The 27,837-nt window shown below is 29.7% G+C and overlaps 5 protein-coding genes across 7 annotated transcripts; 3 read left to right on the forward strand and 2 right to left on the reverse strand.

Annotated features, from left to right (window-relative positions):
• Window positions 1–1,060: 1,060 nt before the first annotated feature.
• On the forward strand, window positions 1,061–4,048 carry LOC103486531 (F-box protein CPR1-like). 2 transcript variants are annotated; one of them, XM_008444524.3, is made up of 2 exons: window positions 1,061–1,262; window positions 2,756–4,048. In XM_008444524.3, exon 2 carries the CDS (start codon window positions 2,779–2,781, stop codon window positions 3,904–3,906), a length of 1,128 nt encoding a protein of 375 aa, XP_008442746.2. In that variant the 5' UTR covers window positions 1,061–1,262; window positions 2,756–2,778; the 3' UTR covers window positions 3,907–4,048. The 2 variants fall into 2 exon arrangements, with proteins under 2 accessions (XP_008442746.2, XP_050940121.1); XM_051084164.1 differs by lacking the exon at window positions 1,061–1,262 and adding an exon at window positions 1,288–2,267.
• Window positions 4,049–7,270: 3,222 nt separating this feature from the next.
• On the reverse strand, window positions 7,271–9,275 carry LOC103486530 (UDP-glycosyltransferase 73C3-like). 2 transcript variants are annotated; one of them, XM_008444523.2, is made up of 2 exons: window positions 8,541–9,275; window positions 7,271–8,164 (listed from the first exon to the last, which is right to left on the reverse strand). In XM_008444523.2, exons 1-2 carry the CDS (start codon window positions 9,256–9,258, stop codon window positions 7,398–7,400), a joined length of 1,485 nt encoding a protein of 494 aa, XP_008442745.2. In that variant the 5' UTR covers window positions 9,259–9,275; the 3' UTR covers window positions 7,271–7,397. The 2 variants fall into 2 exon arrangements, with proteins under 2 accessions (XP_008442745.2, XP_008442744.2); XM_008444522.2 differs by having other exon boundaries at window positions 7,271–8,170; window positions 8,541–9,273.
• A 3,211-nt stretch (window positions 9,276–12,486) lies between these two features.
• LOC103487138 (UDP-glycosyltransferase 73C11-like) lies at window positions 12,487–13,956 on the forward strand. The gene has a single exon (XM_017044156.2). It carries the CDS (start codon window positions 12,487–12,489, stop codon window positions 13,954–13,956), a length of 1,470 nt encoding a protein of 489 aa, XP_016899645.2.
• Window positions 13,957–16,206: 2,250 nt separating this feature from the next.
• LOC103487137 (UDP-glycosyltransferase 73C11-like) lies at window positions 16,207–18,155 on the forward strand. The gene has a single exon (XM_008445359.3). The coding sequence runs from the start codon at window positions 16,466–16,468 to the stop codon at window positions 17,957–17,959; it is 1,494 nt and encodes a 497-aa protein (XP_008443581.1). The 5' UTR covers window positions 16,207–16,465; the 3' UTR covers window positions 17,960–18,155.
• Window positions 18,156–25,075: 6,920 nt separating this feature from the next.
• On the reverse strand, window positions 25,076–26,804 carry LOC103486529 (UDP-glycosyltransferase 73C3-like). Its single transcript, XM_008444521.3, has one exon. It carries the CDS (start codon window positions 26,556–26,558, stop codon window positions 25,116–25,118), a length of 1,443 nt encoding a protein of 480 aa, XP_008442743.2. The 5' UTR covers window positions 26,559–26,804; the 3' UTR covers window positions 25,076–25,115.
• Between the last annotated feature and the right edge of the window lie 1,033 nt (window positions 26,805–27,837).

The raw sequence follows: 27,837 nt of genomic DNA on the forward strand, positions 1-27,837 counted from the left end.
TTCGGTATTTATGAACTGTAAAAACAATAAGTAAAATCCATATCTGTTTTTTTTTTTTCCTTGTATTAAGGTCCACCATGAATTTTCATTAAAAACACAATAATTAAATTACAAATTTGGACGGTTACCTCCACCACCATCACTTTTATTTATTATAAGGTTTTGAAAATACTTCTAAATTGTTAATTTGACTCTTAGTTAACTTAGAGAAATATGATATCTTATGTTGTGAGGTGGTGGTCAGTCTACTCCTTTTTCCTACCTCTTCCTCTCTTCAATGGATTTACAAACCACGAAACCATCTATGACTATGGAGCCTGCAAGAAATTTGAAAATCATCTATCACCTCCACTTCCGTAAAAGCATTATTAGGATTCACATATTATTTATGTTCTAGCTATATTATGTTTTATTTTGCAACCCACATGTGGATTTTGAACTGAAATATTTCATTGGTGCAAATGGGAAGTCCATCCTATCTAGTCTTGTGGTGTTCAGACATAATGGGATGCACACGTTGATTAAACATGAACATATTGAAGATACAATTTTCCAAATGCTTTCACTTTCAAGCTCATCAAGTCGTCAAAAATGTTATGAGTTTTACAGTTTCTAATAGCAGTAGTTCATAATGGAGATCAACCCAGATCAGTCTTACATAAAATGGGAAAACAATAAAAGAGGAATTTGTTTGTTTCTCTTTCGTATTGTGAAGTGTTTTGATGCTATTGTTTTTGGAGATAAAAAGAGGAATTTGTTTCCAAGTTTTCTGTGGGAATTTGTTACAATCCTGGGCGCTTTGTGAAAACCTTTTCCGGAGATAAAAGAGAAGAGTGAGAGACCGATGAGGAGCAAGAGGGAGAGAAGTTTCACAAAGGTAATTTAAAGAATGAGTAAAAATAGCCCACTCGTTTAAATTTTGCCACCTAATCATCAAATGTCATTTTTTTCTAGGAGTGTAAAAAATCGAACCGGATCGATTCATAGGCTTAATATCACCGAACCGGAACACATTCGGTTCGGTTCTGGTTCACCATTAGGTTAGAAAAGAAAAGAACGCGTCTCTTCTTCCTTCTCCCTCTCTGTCTCTTGCTTTGTTCCACCGCCGTTCTCCGTTGTTTTGTGTTCTTCTCCGTCCTTCTTTATGAAAGACATAAACCCACTCGCTACTCTCCGTCGTTCGTCGTTCTTTTGGGTTCGTCGTTCTCCACCACCTCCGCACGCACAATCTCGTTGAACAAACCGTTCGTCACACCGGAGAGGTATACTCTCTTTGATTTCTCCATCGATACTTTTTGGTTTTAATTGGCACAGGGGAGATATGATCTCATTTTACTGCATATAGCACTATTTAAAACCATACCCATAATATGAACACCACATTTCGAATCTGTTCCAAAGAAATTATCAATCTTTATGTGAGGTATCATGTCTCCTTGTAGATGAATGCTGTGTTTCTTGTTGAAATTTTGTGAAGTCGATCCCGTTTCTTTATTTGTTACCTGTGTGGAGCATGCTTTTGTCTTTTCTTCTTTGTTCTCGTACTCATGAATCAATGACTTTTTAAGATACAGGATACAATTTCTATTGAATTAGCGTAGGGCTATGAATATATAATATTCTTCTGTGCTCCAAGTTCAGATTTGGCAGTGGAATAACTCTTGTTATGCAGGTTTCTCTTCCATTTCTTTGAATTTGCACCAGTCTTGACCACCCAATAGATGTTTATGTACTTGCATTGATTCAAGTTCTTCAGTTGATCATGATGTTTTCACTGAACTTTGAAACATTTCTGTGGTTAAACATTTCTATGGTTGCTGAATATTCAAATCCTTTCCTTTTTCAGATAATTTGTAGTAACTAATCAACACACCACACCATTTTCAAAAAAAAAAAAAAAAAACGACCCGACCTGATTTGACCGACTCGAATGCAACACTTGTAATTTATGGCAGAGGCCTATAAGGCAATTGAGCCTAACATTTATGAAAATATTAGCAGATTGGGCCATTTATGAAAATATTAGCAGATTAGGCCATTAGTAATGAAGTATATTAAATTAGATTATTGATATATATCAAATCAGGCTCATTTGGCCCATTTGAGCTCGCTACCCTCTGTTAAGTTTTGATGAAAAAGAGAAGCCCTTTCAGCCAGATATGGCAGCCAACTAAGAAACCAAATATGGAAAAGAAAAAACCCTAAATACATGTCATCTTCTCCATTTCGCCGGTCAGGTTGTTGGTGAAAGGCGGTAGATTCTCCAGGTATAAGGCAGACCATTATTTACACAGTGTTAGAAATTAATAAGCTAGATACATTATGGATAACACATTCCTAGATACATTTCTAATTTCAAGATACATGCATTTCTCTAAATATATAATTGTTCAAGTACATGTACTTCATTTATTTTGTGTCTTTTAGGAAGTGTCTCTTGAGTACTGTTTCCTCAATTTTAGGTAAGAAAAAAAAAACAAAATTAATTGAAACAAATTGAATTTTTATAAAGTAAGTGAGTTTCAAGAGAACAATATTCTTCTATTGTGTGTTCTTGAGTCTGTTAAAAGAATAAGTTTCTTTTCTTAAAAGTTCGTAAGATTTAGAGTGAATTTAGAGTGGGTTCGTCAATGCTTCCAACACACAACTCACCATTCTTGATCATGGTAAACCATACACTTTTCTTCCCTCTCTTTTTTAAATAAACCAACATTATGATTTTAATAACACTTTTTTTTACTCTTTTCTCTTACAGTGATTTCCATCATAAACACAATAATGGTTGTTTCCGATGTGGTGATTCAAATTCTATCCAAGCTTCCACCAGAATCTCTTCTTCGATTCAAGTCTGTTTGCAAATCATGGTATGTTCTTATCAATGACCCTAAATTTGTAGCAAAACACCTCTTAGATTCTTTTTCCCATAAACATGTTCTCCTCAAGCGTATCCTCACCAACAACTTTGGCAAAAAAGAACTTGCGTTATCCATTCTCAAATTTTCTCCCGATCGATCTGTGTCTGTTATGGACATCAATTTGCCATTCCAAGAGATCAATCCATTTTTCGAAGTTTGTGGCCATGCTCACGGCATAGTTTGTCTTAGTGATCTTGACAATGCTTTCCTCATTAATCCTATGACTAGTCAGTTTCGTAAACTTCCACCCTCGATTCTTACCTTCCGTGGTTGCTCTGCAGTAGCACTTGCTATTGGATTCGGGTATGATGCAAAATCTAGCAATTTCAAAGTTGTTAGAATGGTGGGTTTTTGGGGAAATTCAATAATGTTGATGCCTTCACCTATTAGAGTGGAGATTTATGATTTGAGCAAAGATAAATGGAGAGAAATTGGAGCCCCTTCTTTTGATGGCCGTGCATCATGGACACCTTCATTTGATATGTATCACGAAGGAACATTTTATTGGTGGGGATGCGGTGAACCAAGGATTAACGAAGCTGGTCGTATCGAACATATTATAACATTTGATATGAGTGAAGAGGTTTTTGGTAAAATTTCAGTACCGAAGAGTTACGATGACAAAAAGCATAAAACAAGTCTAGGGGTTTTGAATAGATCCATTGTTCTTTTTGTTTATCCATTTGAAAGTAATGAGACAAATATTGACATTTGGGAGATGAAAAAGGATGAATCTAGTGTTGTTTCATGGTCAAAGCTATTGACGATTGTCCCTACTTTTGGAATTGAACAACCATTGTTGTTTGTAAGCTGTGAAGAACTGTTAATGGAGTCAAGGAATGGACATGTGATTATGTATAATTGTAAAACTCAAGAGTTCAAAAAGCTTCCAATAGAAGGGCAACTAATTGGTGTTGAAACCAACAGGTTCGAAGCTACTCTTTACATTAAAAGTTTGGTATCTTTGGAAGGAAGAGACATTGAGTTATGATTTTTAGTATTTTCGCGTTTCAGTATTGTAAGTCATGTTGTTTGATGTGTTGACTAAATACATATGTTTATGTATGATGAACTTTGTGAGTGTAAACATGACTATAAGATATAATGCAAGTTGTTGTATACTGCTATATAAATTTCCATCTCTATATGCTGGATATCCATGGAATTGTAATTATTGTTTTAATTGATTAATTATATTATATATATATATTCTTTTGTTCGCAAAAGGTATTTTATTATTACAATCTCATAGCTAATTAAAATATACATAGGTCTAAACGTACCTTTCACACACACACTTTGTGTGAGTACAATCCTCAACCTCTTTAGTTTTATATATTCTCACCGAAATGTTTGTGACCTTTGAAGGAAAATTAAGATAAAAAGTTAATGTCTCATTCAAACCTTTTTATTTCCTGCTTCAAATAGTATTATGAATTAAAATAACTTTTCTATATATATATATATATGTATGTATGTATATTAAATAAGATAATTGCATAGACAACTATGTGTTAGTTGTGGGAGTACTTTAGAATTAGTATTATTATCATTATAGGATTCTTTCTTTCTCATATGTCCTTTTGAAGAGATCAAATTCAAATCATTATATCATCCTTTTCAAAACTTTTACATACCTATTTTTAAACCCTTTTTATTCCCTAACTTTTTTTTCTTTTTAGCCAAAATGGATATTCATCAATAAATTGTAACAAGTAAACAGATTAATAAACTTAATCTTAATTATTGGATGAGTGAAATTGAGACATTATATTGTATTTACTTTGTGATTCATTAATTAAATTTACATATTTAATTTCTACATACTTTTTTTTTCTTTTTTTTTTTTCATGGTCTACTTTGAGAGATTCATTAATTAAATTTACATACTTTTTTTTTCTTTTTTTTTGCATGGTCTACTTTGAGAATAGAAGAAAAATAATGATCTCAAAAGTTGGCCCCCCAAGAGAGGTGGATAAAAATCTATAAAAAATTGAAAATGCTTAAGATAGAATTTTTCATGCAAAAATATATATCTATTAGTAAAAGTATGCAAAGTTATCTTTTTTGTTTAATTTTTGAATAAGATATATTTTAAGAAAGAAACGTTGTTGCAACTAATTTATTTTTAATATAAAATTGTTCCAAAGTTAATTGATTTGGTTTAAATTAAATTATTATAATTCATGTCATATAGAGTTTGTTCATAAATTAAAAATAAGATTCTCAATCATTAACTTAAATTGATGGTGCAATAGATTTGAGATCAATATTTCAAATTTATATGTCTCAAATTAAAATTAAGGATCCAAGGATGGAATAGATTAAATATTGTTGGTGAAAAATTGAAATCAAAGTAGAAATTATACTCAAACCTAGCTAGAAAAATGAAAAATAGAAAGAAAAAAAATTATATTACAAAAAAAAAAAAAAAGATTACCCATTGGTATAAATTACTTCCACAACTATATTTATAAAAGCCTAAAAAAAATGGTTTCTCTAATCTGAATTAGATAAAAAAACATTTATTTTATATATGTATGTATGTATATGTATATGTATATGTGTATATATATATATGTGTGTGTATATATGTATATGTATGTATATATATGTATATGTATGTATATATATGTATATATAACTACTATTTATTGGTTGCAACAACACCAATTGAGGTGGAATATATATATATCTTTTCATGTATGGATGATATATAGGTAAAATCATGGTATAACATAAACATTATAAACAATCACCTCCTTTCTCATGTTACAATAATTTAGGTTGTAATATTATATATGATTTATAATGTGGTTTAGATTATAAATATAAAACATCAATATCTAACGATATTAAATAAATAGTATATTCTAACTTGACTTAACTAAAACTTTAAATAATTAAAATCATATGTTTTTGAACTAAGAATTTTGAATTACAGACAAATAGGTGGATGAGAGAAAAACATTTTCGACCCAACTCTTCTTCAATCAATAATCTACCAATTTTCAGTTAGCTAAAAAAATTCTTATATCAAAATATAAGAAAATTAAGAACTTAAAACTGGAAATTTGAACCAAACACAATAGAACCAAAATGTTATATTCTTAACATTTGTTTTGCAAGAATCTTAAATTAAACCTACTCTGAAATTCTTCTATTCATAAATATTTAATTATTTCTATTCATAAATATTTAATTATTTTTAAAATTCATGGATATTAATTTTATGCCTAAGAAACCCATTGTTTTCTAAATTTCTTTGACTAAACAGTATAAAATTCCCAATACTAAAGGAAAGAAATATTATAAGATATATTTGAAATACAAGGCTACCATGCCATTTCCTATTCCTTCACATTACATTTTTCCATTTTCTAACAAACCAAATAAATCGACCCAATTTATATGGTTTAGTTTGGATTATCAATTAATTTGAATTGGGTTTGGTTTAAATATATGAAAAATTTTATGAATTTGACTTATTTATGGATTCAACTAAAATAACCTAAATAAATATAAACATACCCGAACTAAATAAATAGATAAGTTTTAATTTTTTTTCTGATAATTTATTATTCAACACCACCTAGAAAACCTCTTTAGTATAAATTGAAATTAATGCGTTAATCTTAATTAAATCTAAAAATAATTAAATAAAACGTATGCATATTAATATTTTACTTATTTTTAGAACATATAAAATCCATAAAATTATACGAATTCCTGTTGGAAGTACTTGAGTTCTCTCAACTCATAGGTGAGTGATTTTTTAAAAAAGAAAAGAACAAACAAACATACTACACTCTTACAGAAATTATCATAAGTTCACTTTAAAGAAAAGAAAAGAAAAAAAAGCTTAACTTAAATTAAGTTTTTTAAAGAAAAATACATACGGAAAATTGTTTTCCTTTTAAGATTTTTCTTTAATCACCATTCTCACGAGACTCCTCCAATGTTGATGATGAGTTCATATACATCAATAACTCAACGATAGGTATATTTTAAAAATTCATGAATAAAAAATATATATATTTCACAACTTGATGAATAAAAAAGTTATTTACCCTAAAAATAACTTTGACAAAATAAACTTAAAGTCAGAATTTATTAAAAACATAGAAATTAAAATGAGACATTTAAAATTATCCAAACAAAAATTGAACAAATTTCCGTATAGAAGGACTCAAATAATATGTTAACTTTATTTTTGTTTCGGGGAAGTTGCTTTGTTGTCTATTATCGTAGATTGTTTTTTTAAAAAAAAATCTAAAATATTATATATTTTCTTTGTGATTGAAAGAGATGAATTAGAAGAAAGAAAAAAAAACTTAAAAGGAACCAAGTCCAAATGCAAAACAGAATCCTGAAGATGTTATTGATCAACTCAGATTGTTGAATACATAAAAAAATGGAAAGCTGAGTCGAGTGATAGAATGAATTTTAACGCTTCAGCAACATTGTGGTTGGAGACTGAATTTAAAAAGTTTTTTGGGGCTGCACAGAATCTGCCTGATGCATAATCTCTTCAATCAACAGCTTCAAATTGAGATGAGAAGAACCTCCTTCTTCCATGGCAGCCTTTGCTATTGCAGCTAATTCCCTCACTCTTCTTCTCATCTCCTCCCCTTCTCCACTCATCACCTTCTCAATTGCATCTCTAATGCCTTCCTTCTTCACTTGCACTCCAATTTCCTCCTCAACTCCCCACCTTAAACACTTCTCCACTCCCACACTCACTCCAATTCTCAACACTTCAACTATCATCTTCTCGTTGAACATTTGGTCCGCGAACAGTGGCCAAGTCACCATCGGCACTCCCGACGATATCCCTTCAATGGTCGAGTTCCAACCGCAATGCGTGACGAAGCCGCCAACAGCTGGATGTGATAATATCAACACTTGTGGAGCCCAACCACGGACCACAAGGCCTCTATCTTTGATCCTCTGTTCAAACTCTGTCTCCGCCAACCAATTTTCTACTTCCTTTTCTGTTGACTTGGTTTGTCTTATGACCCAAATAAATGGCTTGTTGGATGCCTCTAGAGCTAGCCCCAGCTCTATGATTTGCGGTGCTGTTACGTTGCATATACTGCCTAGTGCGGCGTATATTACTGACTCTGGCTCTTGCCTGTCTAGCCACTCCATGCATTCTTGTTCGTCAATGGCGGCTTTGTTCCCTCTTCTTGCTTTGTCTTTTGTGTCTTTGTTGCATAGTGAAACTGGCCCAATACACCAAACTTTGTCTGATCCTAAACCATATGGATTCAAAGATTAATATTTTCTTTTCCATACTCTTTTGGATTCCAATTTTGTAAATAGTGTTTTACAACTTTTGTATGGAGTGTGATGTGCAGTATTAGTTTAGTCTTTACTATTTAGTTTGTTAGATTATGCTCGTTTTGTTCAACTCACTCAATTGTTAAATCATAATTTGTTAGGCCATAAATTCTGTAAAATTAATTTTTAACAATATTTAAGTATATAAAATTTTTTATAATTGTACTAATTAATATCATTTACCTCCTCATCAATTAGCTTTTAAGTGATCATAAGTTTTGAACGAGGATGAACAAATTCATGAATGAAGCTTTTTGGGAAAGAGAAACAATAGTTAAGTACCTATTGCCTTCTTCAACTCCTCGAGGTATGTAGGCTCTAACCCATCGAATGAATTCATAATAAAACCATAAGAAGCACTATCAGCTTTAGCCATTTGATTCCCCCACTCCAAGAACACAGGATCCAAAGTAAAGATAAGTTGAGACTTGGTAACTTGAATCGGATCAGGAAAATTAGGGATAGATATTAGCTCAGAATCAGAAGCAGCCATGATTTTCTCCCCAAAATCGGTATCTCGTAAATTTGCCATAAACAGAAGATAGAAAGCAGACAAGCTATAGAAAACAAGCCTAGGAACATTAAACTTATGAGCGATTTGAATAGTCCAAGGCAAGGCCATGTCTGAGATAATACAACATGGTTTCGGAGAGAGTTGAGGAAACAAATGCTCTGTTTCGGAACAGAGGAAGGAAGTTGCGGTTAAGAATTGAGGGACTAAGTGAAGCGAAGGTAAAGAATCGAAATTTTCGGAGTTTTGGAGAAGGTTTTGTTGATGAGCTGGGAATGGGATTTGGATAATTTGAATAAGAGGAGATTGAGAGAGAAGGGGTTGGATTCGAGTTGCGTTTTGTGGGGTTGTAATGAGAGTGATTTTTACACCATTTTGAGATAAGAGCTTGGCGAGCTCGGCCATGGGGATTTGATGGCCTTGAGCCATAACAGGGAAGAGAAGGAAATGGGGAGGAAGAAATGATTGTTTGGATTTGGAAGACGCCATGAGAATTTGTGGAGTGACACGTTACAACTTCTTCTTATAGATATATCTTTGTCTTTTTGTGTGGCTGGCTACCAATTCAGCCCTGAGAATTTGTGGAGTGACAAGTTACAACTTCTTCTTGTAGATATATCTTTGTCTTTTTGTGTGGCTGGCTACCAATTAAATCACGCACATAACTGTTGTGGTGATATCCGTTTCGTAGGGTTTGGTTTGGTATTTAGGATCGTGCTGTTAACCATTTCCAAATTTTAGGGATACACTAGTTTCATGTCATTGACAAAAAATTTCGATGAGATCTTGGAGTGTCAAAATTAATCTCTTTTCTGTGTCATAGAGAGATGGAGATACACTTAATCGTTATCGATAAAATTTCAATAATTTGAGCACGAAATTTTCGAATTTTTTTAATTAAAATTCAGTTCAAGCTTTTCAATCTTATGATATGTTTACCAAAAATTCTATGATTTCATACACAGACGCCATTTTCAACAAAGGATTAAACCTTTTCATGTGTTATTTTTTTCAATTTTTAAAATGTCAAATTTTAACTTTATTTTCAACCCAAAACTTTCTAGATAAGTTGAATATGAAAAGGCCACACAAGAAGAAAAGAACCTGTATGAATTGAATTGAGGTAAGTTCTTTCTTTTTTTACCCTTCAAAATTTTCTTAATTTTCTTTTCATTTCTATCTTAAAATATTTTTAAATTTTCTATTATTTTGTAATTATGTTTTCATTTATTTTTAAATTTCTACTCTCGTATCAACATTTATACATATATTTATAATAGACATTTAAATGTTGTCTTACTTTACATAAATTGTGATTAAAAATAGTCTATTATACTCTAACTAATTAAACTAGTTTAATTTCCTCGACTAATTATAACAATTTTCATATTTTTTTCCAAAATTTCTCGATATCCCGAATCTTGGCTAAGAGATTATAGAAAGGATACCTCGGATAAATCACAATCAATTTTTTTTCTAATTGACTTCAATTCCTCGTGGTCATTTTCTTAGAGTTTAATATCCTATCGATTTTCTTAACATCTAAATTTTATAAATCAAATAATTATCTCGTAAGATTAATAAAGATATACGTAAAACGATCCGAACACTAATATATATTAAAAAAAAAAAAAGAACACCAATCGTTTTCGTCCAGTAGTAAGGATTTACCCTAGAATTCCTCAAAGAAAAAAAAAGTGTAGAATACTCGAGAACCATATTAATTAGCAAAACAATCATTATTATTTTTATCCAAAATAAAGTAACATGAAATAAGATGCGTGCCCTTTTATTATTATTATTAATAATAATTTAAATAATACTCGAGATCCGATGCAAAAATTTGTTTTCAACTCCTTTAACTTATTTTTAATACTTTTTTTCAAAAAATAATAAATAATTGCTGGATAAATAAATAAATAAATAATCTAAAATTTGATGAAATTAAGTGAAATTAAAATGAGCACAAAATTAGGTAGCAAGGAAATTATATAAATCCTAAACTACATAAAAGTTAACTATGCCAAAGTTTCTTTTTTTCTCAGAAATACTTATATATTATTGTCGAAAAGGGCCCTGAAAGTGACATTCGATTTGAATAAAAGTTAAGGGCCTTGAGAGTGACATTCCTTTTTGAATAAAAGCTTTAATCGTGTGGAGGTTAGGTTTAAAAGTGGAGGAATTTTATTTTTTTTTCATTTTGCCCTTTTCATATAGTTTGCTTTTTTTATTTACTATGTTAATTTGATTTTTTTAATTATGAGTTTTCAATAAATGAATCTACCATTTTTCAATCACCTTTCATTATCTTTCTATTATTTAAATTTATTAATTTCTTTTTAATGTTTTAAACTCTCTCTTCACACAAAATTAAATAAAAAAAAACGTATAACCATTCATTAGCTCGGTTTTAAAGCTATATAAATTTCTCTTCTTCCCTTTTTATCACTTACACATTCTCCCTCATATTCCTTGTGATTCATGTTCACACTCCCAATCATTATCTCTCTTAATATTGTGAACAATAAAATAAATCCGTATATAGGAGAATTTGGTGTAAAGTAAGAGTTACTTTTGTGTTTTTCAACCATGTATAGAGATACAAGAAGCCTTTGACAACACTATTAACTATACGTCCATGACACTATCAACTATATGTCAAATAAGCAATATTCTCACAATACTTATCGTGTACTACAATATTATTTCATCTATGTATCTATATTCGATTAATTTAAATTTTGGTTGTTTCTCAGCACTATATTTTGGATTGAAGAGACTTCTTTATCTATCATTTTTTATTTTATTTAAGTCATTTCATTCTTTATTCTTCTCTTTTCTTTATTTTTTTAATTTATTTTTAATGAAAAAAATATGTTTTGTTATATCATGGTTAACAACTAATTTCCTCTTTGTTTATATATATTATATTTATATAGTTGTGTATTCATAAACTTATGTTGTTACATATGTCTTTTATACTCTCTAGCTAAGATATAATTGTCCAATGTGATCACCTCATTATCATTGGTAGATTTGGATTTAATAATCTGTTGTGCATATATATAAGCTAAAGACATCTTTTATAATTAGTTTTTATGTTGTTACACTATAAATTTATTAATTTTGTTCTATTCAATAACAAATTCAATTCATACAATTTAGACATAGTTTATAAAATTTCAATTTGAGAATACTTTAAAATTTACCTTATGATTTTATTAGACAATAATCGTCGATGATTACAATCAAAATAACACAAATTTTCCAAACAAAATAATAAGGAGATGTTTCAGTCAATCAGCCCCATACAAAAGAAAAAAAAACATAAAAATGTTTAATTTCTAAACTATGTATAATTTAAAATTTTAAACTAGATATTTTAGTTTGTAAGTAATTTATTTTATTTTGTATAAATTTATATTTTATAATTACGAATATTTTACTTCCCTGATTTATAATATTGAAATATTTTAAAACAAAAATTAAAATTATATACTATTTTCAATCTTAATTAAAAATTTTACATATAATTAAACAATATTTTAAAATTTAAATTTAATTTGACTTTTCACGTGGAAAATCACGTGTTCTTTCTAGTATACTTTAAAATCTATTGTTTTGGGATATAATGTTTAATCGTTGGTTTCTTCTACGAAACCCAAATCAGAGCACCAAAAACCGCCGCCGTCTTTTTCTTTAGCAGCTTCACTTCCGATGGCTTCCCCTCCTCACTTTCTTCTCTTCCCATTCATGTCACAAGGCCACGTCATTCCCATGATTGACCTCGCCAAGCTTCTTGCCCACCGTGGCGCCACTGTCACCATCGTCCTCACGCCCGTTAACGCTGCCCGCAACCACTCTGTTCTTGCTCGCGCCATTGATTCCGGCTTACAGATCCGTATGCACCAACTTCCGTTCCCTTCGAAAGAAGGTGGTCTCCCAGAAGGGTGCGATAATTTCGACTTGCTACCTTCCTTTAATTTTGCTTCGAAATTCTTCAGAGCCACATCTCTCCTTTACCAACCTTCTGAAGATCTCTTCCATCAACTCAAACCTCGCCCAATCTGCATAATCTCCGATATGTATCTTCCTTGGACCTTCCAACTTTCTCAGAAATTTCAAGTCCCCAGGCTCGTTTACGGTACTTTCAGCTGCTTCTTCCTCCTCTGTTTGCACTGTTTAATCACCAACCCTTCTCTTTCCAACTCTCGTTCTGACTCTGTAATTTTCTCCGATTTCCCTGATCCCGTGGAGTTTCGCAAATCAGAGTTACCTAAATCCACCGATGAAGACATAGCAAAATTTCAATTTGAAATATTCCAAGCCGACACACAATCCTACGGCGTCATTTTGAACACGTTTGAGGATATGGAATACAATTATATAACAGAGTACAGAAAAACAAGACAAAAATCGCCGGAAAAAGTGTGGTGTGTCGGCCCAGTTTCGCTTTACAACGACGAAAAACTCGATTTACTCGAAAGAGGGGACAAAGCCTCAATCAATCAACACGAATGCATCAAATGGCTTGATGGGCAGCAACCATCTTCGGTTATCTACGTTTCTTTGGGTAGTCTATGTAACTTGGTGACAGCCCAACTCATAGAGTTAGGACTGGGATTGGAGGCATCGAACAAGCCATTCATTTGGTCAATAAGAAAAGCAAATCTCACAGAAGAACTAATGAAATGGCTGGAGGAATATGATTTGGAAGGGAAAACCAAAGGCAGAGGATTAGTGATTCGTGGATGGGCTCCGCAAGTTCTAATACTAACCCACTCTTCAATTGGGTGTTTCTTGACGCACTGCGGTTGGAATTCGAGCATTGAAGGGATATCGGCGGGGGTTCCAATGATCACTTGGCCGTTGTTTGGGGATCAAATATTCAATTATAAGCTAATTGTAGATGTTCTGAAAGTGGGTGTGAGTGTAGGGGTGGAAACGCTTGTAAATTGGGGAGAAGAAGATGAGAAAGGGGTGTTGGTGAAGAGAGAGAAGGTGAAAGAAGCCATAGAAATGGTGTTGGAAGGAGAGAAGAGAGAAGAGATGAGAGAGAGAAGCAAGAAACTTGCAGAAATGGCAAAGAGAGCTATGGAAGAAGGAGGATCGTCTTACAAAGATATAACGATGGTGATTGAAGATATCATTGCTAACAGAGAAAGTTCACAGAACGGAAGATGTTGATGATTTTCTGATGCTCAAATGGGGGATTTTTCTGTTTGATTCATTGTTCAAGGCTTCAATTCTCGCAGATTTATTCGTTTGAATTGGCCATTCTTGAGTTAACTTTCATGTTGAAATTGCAATTTGATGCGGATTTGGAAAATAAGTATGCATTACTTTTGTTGGTTACTCTGCTCCACCCCTTCAACTAATCTATATTACAATCGATTCCTTTTGCTAATTTCTAAACCCTGCGGTGTGAAACTAACAAAATCTTTCGATCATGAAATAAGAGTAATTCTTACAAAATTTTACTGAATTATTATTATTATTATTATTATTTTGAGTGCCAATAAAAGAAATTTATTTACTTGTTTAAAATATTTTATTTTATTGAGTTGGAAGAGAGGTTAACTAAAGTTTACAACACTGACCAAAGCACATGCCCCTGCTGCCTATGCCATGTGAAAGTATATCACCTTTATCTAATAAGACAACTTCTGAAAAAATAAGTAAAAATACATATATGAGGATGAAAAAACACAACTCTGTAACACTATTTCTAATAATATCATAGTAATAAATACTCTAATACTTATTTGGTATTATAATAAATAACTTAACTTTATTTTATTAAATAAAGAAGACTCTTTAAACATGGAAAAATCGTTCACATTATTTATAAATTATAATAAAATTTTATACATTTCTTAGATCTAATCGAAGTTTTTTAGCATTTTTCAATGAGACAAATTGATATAAATTTATTATTATAGATGTTGATGTAAGCTGTTATGAATAGATGTTTTGATAAACATCTTTAATATCTATCAACATATACTATTAACATTTCTTTAATACTATTTATCTTTATTTTTATTGGTAATTAGAGATGTTATTTAATTAAGACTATTCATCGGTTATTAAATAATTAACTTAATTTACATTGATTGTGGCTAGTGTAGTAATTAACAAAAATACAAAAAAAAAACGAAAGAAAAATAATAAAAGTGTTGGCACCATTTTGTTAGGTTAATTAAAGTAAACTTTGCTTTTAAAATAAACATTTAAAACCCAAGTCCAAATTGCAGATACCAATTAAAGATCGATATTGAAAGTTTACAAATTTGGTTCATATAATTTGAAAAAGAACGTCTCAATTTAATTTCAATAATTTTAATTAAAATTAGAATCTAGTCCTTTTAGTTAAATAAAATTCTATGAATATTATCTTAAAACTTGTTCTATTGGAGGCCTCTCAATTCACAATAAAAACTTTTTTCTCAATAATTTTGTATTTTATTGAGCAATAAATATTGACCATGGATTTGAACCTGAAGCCTATTTTAGAGATAATTATTAATATAACAATTAAATTTAAATATTAATATGTATAGCGATATTTAAAATATATATATATATAAATATAATAAAATTCATCAAAGTCTATTAATGATTTCTTATTAATAGATCATATTGAAAAAGTTGATTTATTATTAATAGACCATAAGAATCTATAGGTAATAGACTTCTAAAATTTTATAATTATTTTAAAAATATATTTTTATTATTTTCATGTTTCAATGTTCATTCCAAGACTACAGTTCAAATCTAGCATTCAAGTGAGTATATATGAAAAATTATGAGTAATATTGCTAACATTTGAATTAGCCCCAAATACAGTTTACTTAAGAACCGAAGTTCAAAGTGTTGTCTTTTTTAAAAACCCCAAAAGCATTAGGGAGGACAATCTGTGAAAATAATTTAGAAAAGAGGCCGGTAAAATCAACCAATTTATGGACTACTTTGTTTGAAACGTGGAACTAACTAACTAAAATTAAAATAGTTGTTGTTCCTCTAACTCTAATTATTATATAACTTAATTTGACAACCACAAATGGAAAAGAAGAAGAAGGGAAAAGAAAAACGAAACTCTCCAAAAAAAAAACTTGGAGAATACCACCCTCATCCTCCTCCTACAATGATTTGTGGATTACTGCCAAGTTGTGCTTTGTCCGTTAGGCTTTTAATTGGTATGAACATTCCGATGAGAAGAAAACAAATCCATACTTTGTCATCGTTGCAATTAAAATCCAACTTTGGCAATACGCATAACTCAATTTGGAATAACCCAAAAATGCTGATGCAAGCCCTGACCTCACGCTCTTTTTAATCTGAAGCAGAGGTAAAGATAATACACCTAATTATATCTTCCTCTTAAATCTTCTCGACAAGAAAAAAAAAGAAACATAGCAATGAAATAATAAGACGAATACCAAATTGCTATTTTAATAGAAATTATTTGGATGCATCACAAAAAAAAAAAGAAAAAAAGGGATTAAAATAGTTTTAAATTATGATGTAGCAATTTTGATAGGATGATGGGGAAAAGTTGAGCTTGGGATGCACGTATTTTACTCTGATGAAAGTTCCAAGAAAAAGAGTTGACTAATCATCAACAGCCTTATAAGTTCTTAACTAAGACGTGGCAGTGAACACCACCTTGTGCGTCTATTGAGCTGCCTCTCCCATGGATTCTCACACCCATGGAACACCTCATTTTCTTCTCTTCCCTTTCATGGCACAAGGCCATATGATCCCCATGATTGACCTCGCCAAGCTTCTAGCTTGCCGTGGAGCCATTATCACTATCGTCACCACTCCTCTCAACTCTGCTCGCTTCCACTCTGTTCTCACTCGCGCCATTGATTCCGGCCATCAAATCCATGTCCATGAACTTCAATTCCCAAGCCACCAAGAAACCGGCCTCCCAGAAGGTTGCGAGAATGTCGACTTGCTACCTTCACTTGCTTCCTTATCCCAATTCTACCAAGCTATCAGTCTCCTTCACCAACCATCGGAAAAGTTGTTCGAACAACTCACCCCTCGTCCCAATTGCATCATCTCCGACATGTGTATCCCTTGGACTTTCGAAATTTCTCAGAAATTCCACGTCCCCAGACTCGTTTTCTACAGTTTAAGCTGCTTCTTCCTTCTCTGCATGCGGAGTTTAACCACTAACTTTGAATTTCTGAAATCTATGCCTGATTCCGAATTTCTGACTTTACCAGGCTTGCCTTCTCACGTTAAGTTTCGCAGGTCAAAGATCTTTACATCCACCGATGATTACTTGATCCAATTTAGTTTAAGAATGTGGGAGGCTGATCGACAATCGTACGGCGTAATTGTAAATGTGTTTGAAGAAATGGAGCCAGAGCATGTAACGGAGTATATAAAAGGAAGAGAATCCCCTGAAAAAGTATGGTGCGTTGGTCCTCTTTCACTTTCCAACGACAACGAACTCGACAAAGCCGAAAGAGGCAACAAAGCCATAATCGACGGCCACGAATGCATCAAATGGATGGACGAACAGAAACCATCGTCCGTGGTTTATGTGTCATTAGGAAGTCTATGTAATCTGTGTACAGAGCAAATCAAAGAGCTGGGATTAGGATTGGAGGCATCGAACAAACCATTCATTTGGGTGATAAGAAAAGCAAATCTGACCGAAGAGCTACTGAAATGGATGGATGAATATGAATTCGAGGAGAAAACAAAAGGGCGTGGGTTAGTGATACGTGGATGGGCACCCCAAGTTCTGATACTTTCGCACTCTGCAATTGGGTGCTTCTTGACACATTGTGGATGGAATTCAAGCGTTGAAGGGATATCCGCAGGGGTGCCGATGATCACATGGCCGTTGTTTGCAGATCAATTGTACAATCATAAGTTCATCGTGGAGATATTGAAGGTGGGTGTGAGTGTTGGAGAGGAAACAGAGGGAGACTTGGGAGGTGTGGGAAAGGTAGTGGTGAAGAGGGAGAAAGTGAAGGAAGCCATTGAAATGGTGATGGATGGAGATGATAGTGAAGAAATGAGAAAGAGATGTAAAGAGTATAGTGAGAAGGCGAAGAAGGCGGTGGAAGAAGGAGGTTCGTCTCATCGGAATCTGAATCGGCTAGTTGAAGATATTACCGCTCACGCCTTTGCCTATGGTAATGAAAATGGAAATGGAAGCTGCTGATGTGAATTTTTAGTCACGTCGTTTCCAACATAGGACCCATTGCATAAAATAGTTATTAGAATTAAGAATAAAGAATCTGAGTTTGTTTCATTCGTGTTAAGGTCCACCCGTCGAAATTGGGAGATATCTTTGTACTCTTTCCATAACTTTTGAACTAAGGATTAAGAATCAAGATAAAATAGGTTAAATTTATGTATATTTAGGTTGTGTGATTTTATTTACACTTATATATATACATATTAAAAAAAAGTTTAGGATTTAAATAGTAAGGAATAAATAAAATATTTTTTATATAATAGTTATGATGTAAATTTATTAAACTCTAGCCTCAATTAACCTTTCTCTAGAAAGTACTTTTTTAAATTTAACCATGAAATAATATTTTGTATCTTAAAAAAAAAAAGATATTTATCTCTATCAAATACCACATTTTCTATGTTCAAAATTAAAAGTAAGATATTTAAAAAATTGGGCGAAAAGACTAAATAATCCAACCTAACTAATACTTGATATAACCTCATTTAGATTGAATTTGATTGAATCAAATAAATGAAAATTTTAAAATGAGTTGGTTTAAGTTTAACAAAAATAACCCATTCAAACTTAATATTAACCTTAAAACGTGTATTTTATTTATTTTGATTTTATTTAATCTCACAATTTTATTTATTCAAAATTCTCACAATTACAATGAATTTCTACTAATATAGTAATGAATTTTAATTATGAATAATTGTGATTAATGTGATGGTGTCTATTACAAATTGAATGTAATCTTAATTTTTAAAAATCCATCGGCGTTTACTAATTTAATTTAATAAAAATAATTTTTATAATCTTATATATTTTTAAGTCAAATAAAATGTAGTAGTCAAATAACATGTTATAAAAATACTTAAAAACATCTTATATGAGTTGCTTTCTTAACTAAATCATTAATTACAAGTAGAAATGATTACTAAAATAATTTTTAAAGTCGATATATGATAAGTCCTTAAATATTACCATCATAACAAAATTTATTATTAATTAGATATAAGGGATTGGTTCTTTCGAAAACCAATTTTGTTTTTATCTCATAACTTATGCTAAAAAGAAAAGGCAATTTTAGCATGTATAAAAATAATGTGCAATGTTTAATAACTTTTAAAAAAACAAATCAACCAATTTACCAAAACATAAGCAAAATTGAACACTTATATATAAATACTAACTACACTTATAAATCAGATAAAAATACTAAAATTCATAACTTATAACATACTTATAAATTAAATTCACAAAAAGAAATTTAATTTTAATTTCTCTTCAATAAATAACATATGAGAACATGAAAGAAAGAAAAAAGCTATCATTAATTACTAGATCAATATATCAATTTTCTTTAAAGAAAAAAAATATAAAAATTCCAAATAATAATAATACTAATTATAAGCTACTCTAAATTCTATAAGTTGGGTTTGGCAATTAGCTGAAAAAAATAATAATACATATAATTATTATTACCTCTTACAACTAACACATAGTTGTCTATGTAGTTATCTTAATTTAAAATATATTTCACTTTGAAAAAGATAATATGTATAGTAATAGGCATTATTGGCCCTTTTAGTGCTATTTTAAAAAATTACTAAAAATGTTTAATTTAAAAATAATAATGTTAAATTTCAACATTTCATTGTTGTTTTATAAAGTAATATTTTCTAATTCATATGAAAATATATATTGACAAGATAATTATAATTTATTTTTAATAAAATCCAAATTCAATAGTAGTAATAAAAAATTTGTCCATAGTTAATAATACTTCATATTTTAAAAATATTTTATTTTTAATAATTTCTATTTATATATAATGAAATTTGAAATTCTTTATCACAAGAAAACACGTATCTACAAAACAATTATTATTGCATGTTTAGTCATTTGGCCAACATAATAAAATAAATTTTCTAAGAAATGATGTATATCTATTAATCATATATAACACATATCATTTTATTTTTTTGTTTCTTTTTGTATTTTTCATTTTTCTTATATAAATAAAATATATATTTGTCTGTTTTTTCAAATCTCCCGTTTCATTTCATTTTTTTTATTAATTTGTATTAAAAAAAGGAAAAGTGGTTGCCAAATGTACAAACTGGGTGTGAAGTGTCATAATACTAGATGTAACATTAGCAATGGTCAACTCAAAACAAATAACTGTGAGACATAGTCTTGTGTTTCGACCATGATAGGATTAATCTTAATTCTCTTTATGATTCTTTTTCGATAAAATTTCCCCTAAAAAAATTTATATAACATCATCGATATAAATTTGCAAATGTCGTCGTTGAGAAATTAAAAAAATTAGGTTATCAAACTTTATGATTTCTTGATTAATTAAATTTTTTTTGTTTAGTTAATATTATACACATACACACATATATAATATTATATATATAATATTAAATATCAATATCTTATATACAAAATACATATGTACATAATATATACACACATCTATATAATACACGCATTTTTACTTATTTTGATATTTAGTTACTTGATTTTATATCAAATATGATCCTATTAATTTTTTCTTATAGTCCGTAAGACCAAATATATAAAATTTATTATTAAATTGAAAATATATATTTTATTTATTTCAATTTTTCTTAATGTCACAATTTTATTTACTCGAAATTGTCATAATTATAATTAATTTCTACTAATTTAATAATAAGTTTTAGTTATAACAATTGTGATTAATATAATATTAGTAAAAATTGAATTTAATCTTAATTTTTAAAAATTAATTTGCTTTTACTTATTTAATTAAATAGAAATAATTATTATAATATCATATATTTTTAATATAAATAATATATTATAAAAAATTTTAAAAATAATAATTTTTTTAATAAAATCGGTGAATATAAATATTTATATAAAAAAATTATAATTAAAGTAAATTTATTTGAATTTTTTTTATAATAATAATAATACTAATTATAAAACAATTTAAATTTCAAAAACTGAGTTTGATAATTAACTAAAAAAAAATAATATATCTTATTATTACTTTTCACATTTAACATATAACTGTTTATGTCGTTATTTTAATTTTAAATAAATTTAATTTTAAAAAAAGATTATATAAAATAATAGTTATTTTTCGTATAAAGTAATAGTTAAAAATATTACATAAAAACATATTATTAATTTTTTTATTTTCATGATATGTGTATTTTAAATTTTTATCACAATTATATATCATATAAAAAAAATACTTATCAAGCAAATTAAACATATATTTTTGTTTAAAAAAATTAATCATTAATCGTTAAAAAATGCTAAATTATAATGTTTTATTAATTTTTTAATAAATTAATAAAAGTTAATTTATATGAAAATATATTTGTTTAATTAAATTCATAATCAATAATATTATAATTTTTTAATAATTAACTTTAGTTTGAAGAAAATATTAAATATTTTTAAAATTTGTTTAAATAATATATAACATGTATTATATTTGTCATTTTTCTTATATAAATAAACATGTGTTAGTATGTTTTTTTTAACATTTTTATTTTTATTTAATTAATTTATTTTTATTTTTTCACATTTTGATTTTTCTATATAAATTTAAGTGTTCATCCAATTTATTAATTTGATGTGAAATGTCGTAGAATATATACATATTACATCCACATGATACGTATATAAATGTATATGATAAATATTTACATAGACATATATATAAATGTATTAATTTATATTATTTAGCCTAAATGTATATAAACGATAATTTATTAATTTTTATATTTTTTAATTGTAAAATGTATATAATGAATGTGAAATGTGATGATATCAAATGTAATACTATTATTGTTTAACTGATGGTAATAAATTATAAAACATAATATTTTGTTTCGAGTATAATAGATTAAATCACATAAAATATCTTGATTATTATGTTACCACATTATCGATAAAGTTTTATCAATATTATAATTAAAAAATAAAAAATTTACGTTATTAAATTAATTTAATTAACAAATAATTATATATATATTTAATTAATTATGTAATATTTATTTACTTAACATCATACACACCTATGTATATAATATATACTTTGTATATGTCTTGATACATGGTACATACACATATATAAATTGTATATACATAATTCATACACATATAGACATTGTATATACATCATACATTATATATATACATAATACATACAATATATATAAGGTATATACATCATGCATATATACACCGTACACATAATATACAATATATATATATATATATATACACGTGAAAGGGATATACTATTTTTTGTGCTTTTTAATTAAGTATTGTATATTTTATTATATAAGTAATAGCTATTAATTTATATGAAAATATATGTTGACATGATAATTAGAAAATTTGTTTTATCTTTAATAAAATCCAAAATCAACAGTAGTTTTGATGATGAGTAACATTGTATAAATAATTGTTGTTATTCTTTTAATGATTAATTTAATGTTGGATATATGAGTATTAGAATTTGCTTACGTTTATTTATATGCTTTGATATATACTTTAATTAAAAACATTTTCATGAAATGTCAGATTTATTTTGTAAAACAAAGCTGTATATTAGAAGAGAAGTGAGTAATGATAAAAATTATGTCCATCACCTATTTAAGTAATAATTCCTATTTTAAAAAATATTTTATTTTTAATAATTTTAATTTATATGTAATGAAATTTGAAATGGTTCATCGTGATACAACACACCATTCTAAGACACAAAACCAATTATTACTGTATCACCATTTGGACAACCTAAATAGAATAAACAATTTAAAAAAGGTTGGATAACTACGAACACAGTCAATTTTTTTTTTTCCATTTTTCTTATATAAATACACATCTTTCCTTTTATTTCATTTCATTTCTCATTTGAAAAGTGAAAAATGAATATTGCCAAACAAGTTCTTTTACTCATTTTGATATTCACTTGTTCAGTTGTTTTGGTTTATGGTGTATGAATGGTGATCGATATGAATTCTTTTTAATGGTCCAATTGTGAAGGTCGGCCAAATGTAACAAAGTGGATGTGAAGTGTCATGTTACTAAACCAAAATTTATACAATCATGGGGTACAGGTAGTTAGAAGCTCGTATTATTGGGTTTGATGCCTATAAGGTTAGGTATTTTTATCCTATTGTCTTTTTTTTTTTATTTATAACTCTAACCTACTTCATCTCTTCTATTGTTTCTTAAACTCTTTTTACATAGTTTTTCTACCTAATTTTTAAAGTTCATTATATTTTTCTTCCTGCCATTTTCACAAATATCAAATTTTATATCTATTCAAAAAGTATTATTACCATATATATAATTTTCAAACTAAATAGTTTGATTATGTTATTTTCTAAAATTTAAATCTTTTTCTCATATTATTACTTTTTAAAATAATTTAAGTAAAATGCACATATATTCCTTAGTTGTAAATTGTAATCGTGAAGAAATTAAATTAATTAATCATATTTAACTATCAAAATAGCCATGGATGATAATATATTTCATATTTTAAAGAGTGATTCTAATTTTATATAGATTAATACACGGTTACCGCAACTCAGTAAATATTGGCCGGACATAGTGAAGGAGAAATACCTTGCTTTTTGTAAGCATGAGTGGGAAAAACGTTTAAATTCTCTTTTCGACATATTTCAATATTTTGAGCTTGCTTTAAATATTCGAAAGCATAAAAACTACAATCTATTGGGCATATTGAACAATGTTGGACTCAACACCACCACCTCCGATTTTCACACTACACTGAAATTGTCATTGAGCAATATAACACTAACGGTCCAACTGAAAACAATCAACCATGGGAGATAGTTTTGTTGATAATCTTCTTTCCCATACAATTAAGGATTTTATATGGCACCATCAACAAAATTTGGCTATTTAATAAACCAGCTAAAAAATATATTTTTTTAATTAATTAGATTATGTTTGTTTAGTAGTAGTTAAATACAGTACTATTTACCTTACTCTTATATAAGTATTGTAGTGGAAGTTTGGCGAAGTAATGTAATGTTTATAATATTATTGTGTTAATCAATGCATATACTATTTTTTTCTTTTAGCTAGTAGCTATTGATATATGTCAATTAGTTATGATTTATAACCAAAATAAGCAATGATCTGTGGTCATTCCTTTCTTAATTGAATAAATTCTTTTCTTTAAGGAGATAATAATATGTAATGAAAGAAATTTGGTGTACCGTACCCTCTCATTTATTTCCTTAATTTCCATTATTCCTTCGATTTCAATTTAATTGACAATAATCTTTTATTTCTTAAAAAAATATGCTTTTTAATTGCGGTGTAATATATAAAAATAAATTATAAGTTAATTTTAAAAACTATATTTCTTTTATATTTTTCTTGAAACAGCTTTTATCTTGTCATGGTTTTATGGCACCCTTATTTTATCTTGAAACCAAATTTCATCTTGTTCTCCATCAATTTCATCCACTTTAAAAAAACATTACAAAGTGCATCAAAAGAGACCTCTCAATCAAACTCATATTTTGTTTAGAAAAAACTTGGGGGTTTAATATAGGGAACAAAAAGATTCAAAATCCATTAAATGTATTGTTAATAACATTCCTGATGCTGGGGCAAACTCGGTCATATGTACATTAGAAGATAAATGACTCTTATTCCTGTCTCAAAAATCAAAAACCCATATTTAGTCCCCAATCCCATAGAAGCCAAAATTGCACATAGAAAACCAATAGTCTAAAAGAATCGTTTCTCGGACATAATATTTCTTCTAAATCCATTTATGCTTCTTTATTTCTTTCTTTCTCTCTTTCCACATGTTGATTATGGAATTTTAATTTTCGTTCCAATCATTACAACATTGTTTGTTTCAACCATGAATCGCTACAACATGGTTTAAGCTTTTTAAAAAAACTACCTTGATTTTAAAATATGAGTAATAAAGTGGATAGCAAAACATAAATATTTATTGGAGAAAGCAATGTTTATAAGCATATGGTATGATTTTTCTCAAAATAATGATAATAATAATAAGCAATATGGTAGGATTAGAATAATTTGTTTTCCTTTCAAGTTTTAAATCTTAAACAATTTCTTCAATCAACCGTTTGAGATTCCGATGAGACGAACCACCTTCTTCTACAGCTCTCTTCGCCATTTCAGCAAGCTTTTTGGATCTCTGTTTCATCTCTTCTTTGTTTTCTCCATCCATCACCCTTTCAATGGCTTCTCTCACTTCTTCTCTCTTCACCATCACCTCTTTCTCCGCTTCTTCTCCCCAATGCAAAGCTGTTTCCTCCCCCACACTTACACCCACCTTCAAAACCTCCACAATTAGCTTTGCATTGAACACTTGATCTGCAAACAACGGCCATGTGATCATCGGCACGCCGGCTGCAATCCCTTCAATGCTCGAATTCCAACCGCAATGCGTTAAAAAGCCTCCAATTGCTGAGTGCGACAGTATCGCAACTTGGGGAGCCCAACCACGAATCACAAGGCCCCATCTTTCAGTTTTCCTCTCAAAATCATATTCCATTATCCATCTCTGTAATTCCTCTGTGAGGTTTCCTTTTCTTATGACCCAAATAAACGGCTTCTTCGATGCTTCCAAACCCAAACCGAGTTCTACGAGTTGGGGTGTGCTTAAATTGCAGAGGCTTCCCATGGAGACGTAAACCACTGAAGATGGTTGCTGCCCGTTAAGCCATTTAATGCATTCATCTTTATGGATTGAGGATTTCTCGCCTCTTTCGGCTTTGTCGAGTTTATTGTCGTTGCAAAGCGAAAGTGGGCCGACGCACCAAACTTTTTGTGGCAAGTCTCTGTTTTTTCTGTACTCTGCCACATACTCTGCCTCCATCTCCTCAAACACATTCAAAATAACACCGTGAGAAAGCCGATCGGCCTCTACCATCTCATAACTCAACTTACCCATTTCTTCATTTTTCACTCTAGACAACTGGGATTTCCGAATCTCAACTGGATCGGGTAAGTCAGATAAAGTCAAGAATTCAGAATCAGAGATGGAGGTCACAAGAGAATGATTTGTTTTCAAACTCCGCATACAGAGAAGGAAGAAACAGCTCAAACTGTAGAAAACTAGCCTTGGAATTTGATGATTCTGAGCAAGTCGTAGAGTCCAAGGGAGGCACATATCGGAGATTATGCAACTTGGACGAGGGCAGAGTTGCTGTAATAACTTTTCCGATGGTTCGTAAAGAAGAGAGGTTGCCCTGCAAAAGGCGGACATGGAAGAAGAAAGATGTAAAGGTAGCAAGTCCAAATTTTCGCACCCTTCAGGAAGACCGACTTGGGTGGATGGGAATGGTAGAAGAGCCACATGGATTTGTAAGCCAGAATGGGTGGCGCGAGCAAGAACAGAGTGGTAACGATCAGCGTTGTGGGGGGTGGTAACGATGGTTATTATGAATCCATGGTGGGCGAGAAGCTTGGCGAGGTCAATCATGGGGATCATGTGGCCTTGAGCCATGAAGGGGAAGAGAAGAATGTAAGTGGAAGCCATGAGAGAGTGGGGTGGAAGCAGTGCAGAAGGCGGCTCCGGTTTTGAAGAAGTCGATTGTCAAAGATTTGGTAAGAGCGGGCATCAGCATTTTTGGTTTTTATTGGAAGAGCAGTGATTAATGCATCAAAATTATTTTTTGAAAAAACGAAATGACCACTTGTCAATTTTCTAGTGGTTGCAGCTTGGGTGGGCTGCACCCAAGTTTTTGACTTGGTATGCACCGCCGATTGTGGTTTATAAATAAATAAACAAATACAATATTGAATCCATTTTAATTCTTACACTTAGATTCATAGGTAGAAAGCAAAATTATACATTACATTGTGAGCAATTACATTACACAAAATAGTAATAATAATTCCTTGATCCGAATGTCGTCGAGAGTTCCTACCCAACAAATAAACTTTAAGATTTTTTAAACAAGTCGAGTGAGCATACCAATAAATTTAAGGAACCATATCAAATTTTGACATGACAATTATATCAAAACATCTAAACCATAAATATCCTCCACCAAAGATGAATAAGCAATCTAACCAACAATGCATTCCGATTCAATCACCAAAAGGCTCAGATTTAGGGATATTCCAATTTTCTTCACCACATCCTTAGCCAAACATGAATTGTTTATAGATATATTGCAAAAACATGCTTTTAAAAAGGTTTTTAAGGATGAAATAGATTTTTGGTTAGTTTAGTTTAGCTTTTAAAATGTTTGTTTTTTAAAATAAGTTATTTTACGATAAATTATATTATTTGGTAACTACTTAAATTAATTTTTGAAATATTCTTTTATGAAAATAATTTAAATAAATATATATTTTTTGTATGCACAATCCAAACACACCTTCTGTTTTATTTTGCATGTCTTATCGTTTCATTTGCTTGATAGTGTTATTAACAACAACAATGGAGTTTCAGGAAAAAAAAAAAGCTTTAATTCTTCCATTAATGCTATGATAAACATTTGTTTACGTAATAAGTAGAATTAATTGTGTTTTGAAAAGTAATTGTTAGTTGAAGTAAGTTAATTGAAATGTTTGATAAATAATAGGCAAGTATTAAAATGTAGCCATAATTACTATAATGGACAAAATTAAGTCGACCTTGTTTTCGGAGTTATTACTCCAACAGAGGATGAATCAAATTTTTTGGAGATTTCCTAAACAAGGTAGTGTGAGTTTATCTTAGACGTAGAATGTTATCGAGAGTATTCATTTTCTAAACTCTTCATCAAATGCAATAAGGTTGCTCATGCTGAGTCTGACTACTTTACTAT

Source organism: Cucumis melo, chromosome 4 (assembly GCF_025177605.1).
Source record: "Cucumis melo cultivar AY chromosome 4, USDA_Cmelo_AY_1.0, whole genome shotgun sequence".
Classification (NCBI taxonomy): domain Eukaryota; kingdom Viridiplantae; phylum Streptophyta; class Magnoliopsida; order Cucurbitales; family Cucurbitaceae; genus Cucumis; species Cucumis melo.

Coding starts and splice junctions, on each gene's coding strand:
- LOC103486529 (XM_008444521.3), bottom strand. CDS start 26,558: ATGGCTTCCACTTACATTCTTCTCTTCCCCTTCATGGCTCAAGGCCAC.
- LOC103486531 (XM_008444524.3), top strand. CDS start 2,779: ATGGTTGTTTCCGATGTGGTGATTCAAATTCTATCCAAGCTTCCACCA.
- LOC103487137 (XM_008445359.3), top strand. CDS start 16,466: ATGGATTCTCACACCCATGGAACACCTCATTTTCTTCTCTTCCCTTTC.
- LOC103487138 (XM_017044156.2), top strand. CDS start 12,487: ATGGCTTCCCCTCCTCACTTTCTTCTCTTCCCATTCATGTCACAAGGC.
- LOC103486530 (XM_008444522.2), bottom strand. CDS start 9,258: ATGGCGTCTTCCAAATCCAAACAATCATTTCTTCCTCCCCATTTCCTT. Junction 8,171..8,540: donor GGAGTTGAAGAAGGCAATAG/GTACTTAACTAT, acceptor CATATGGTTTAG/GATCAGACAAAGTTTGGTGT.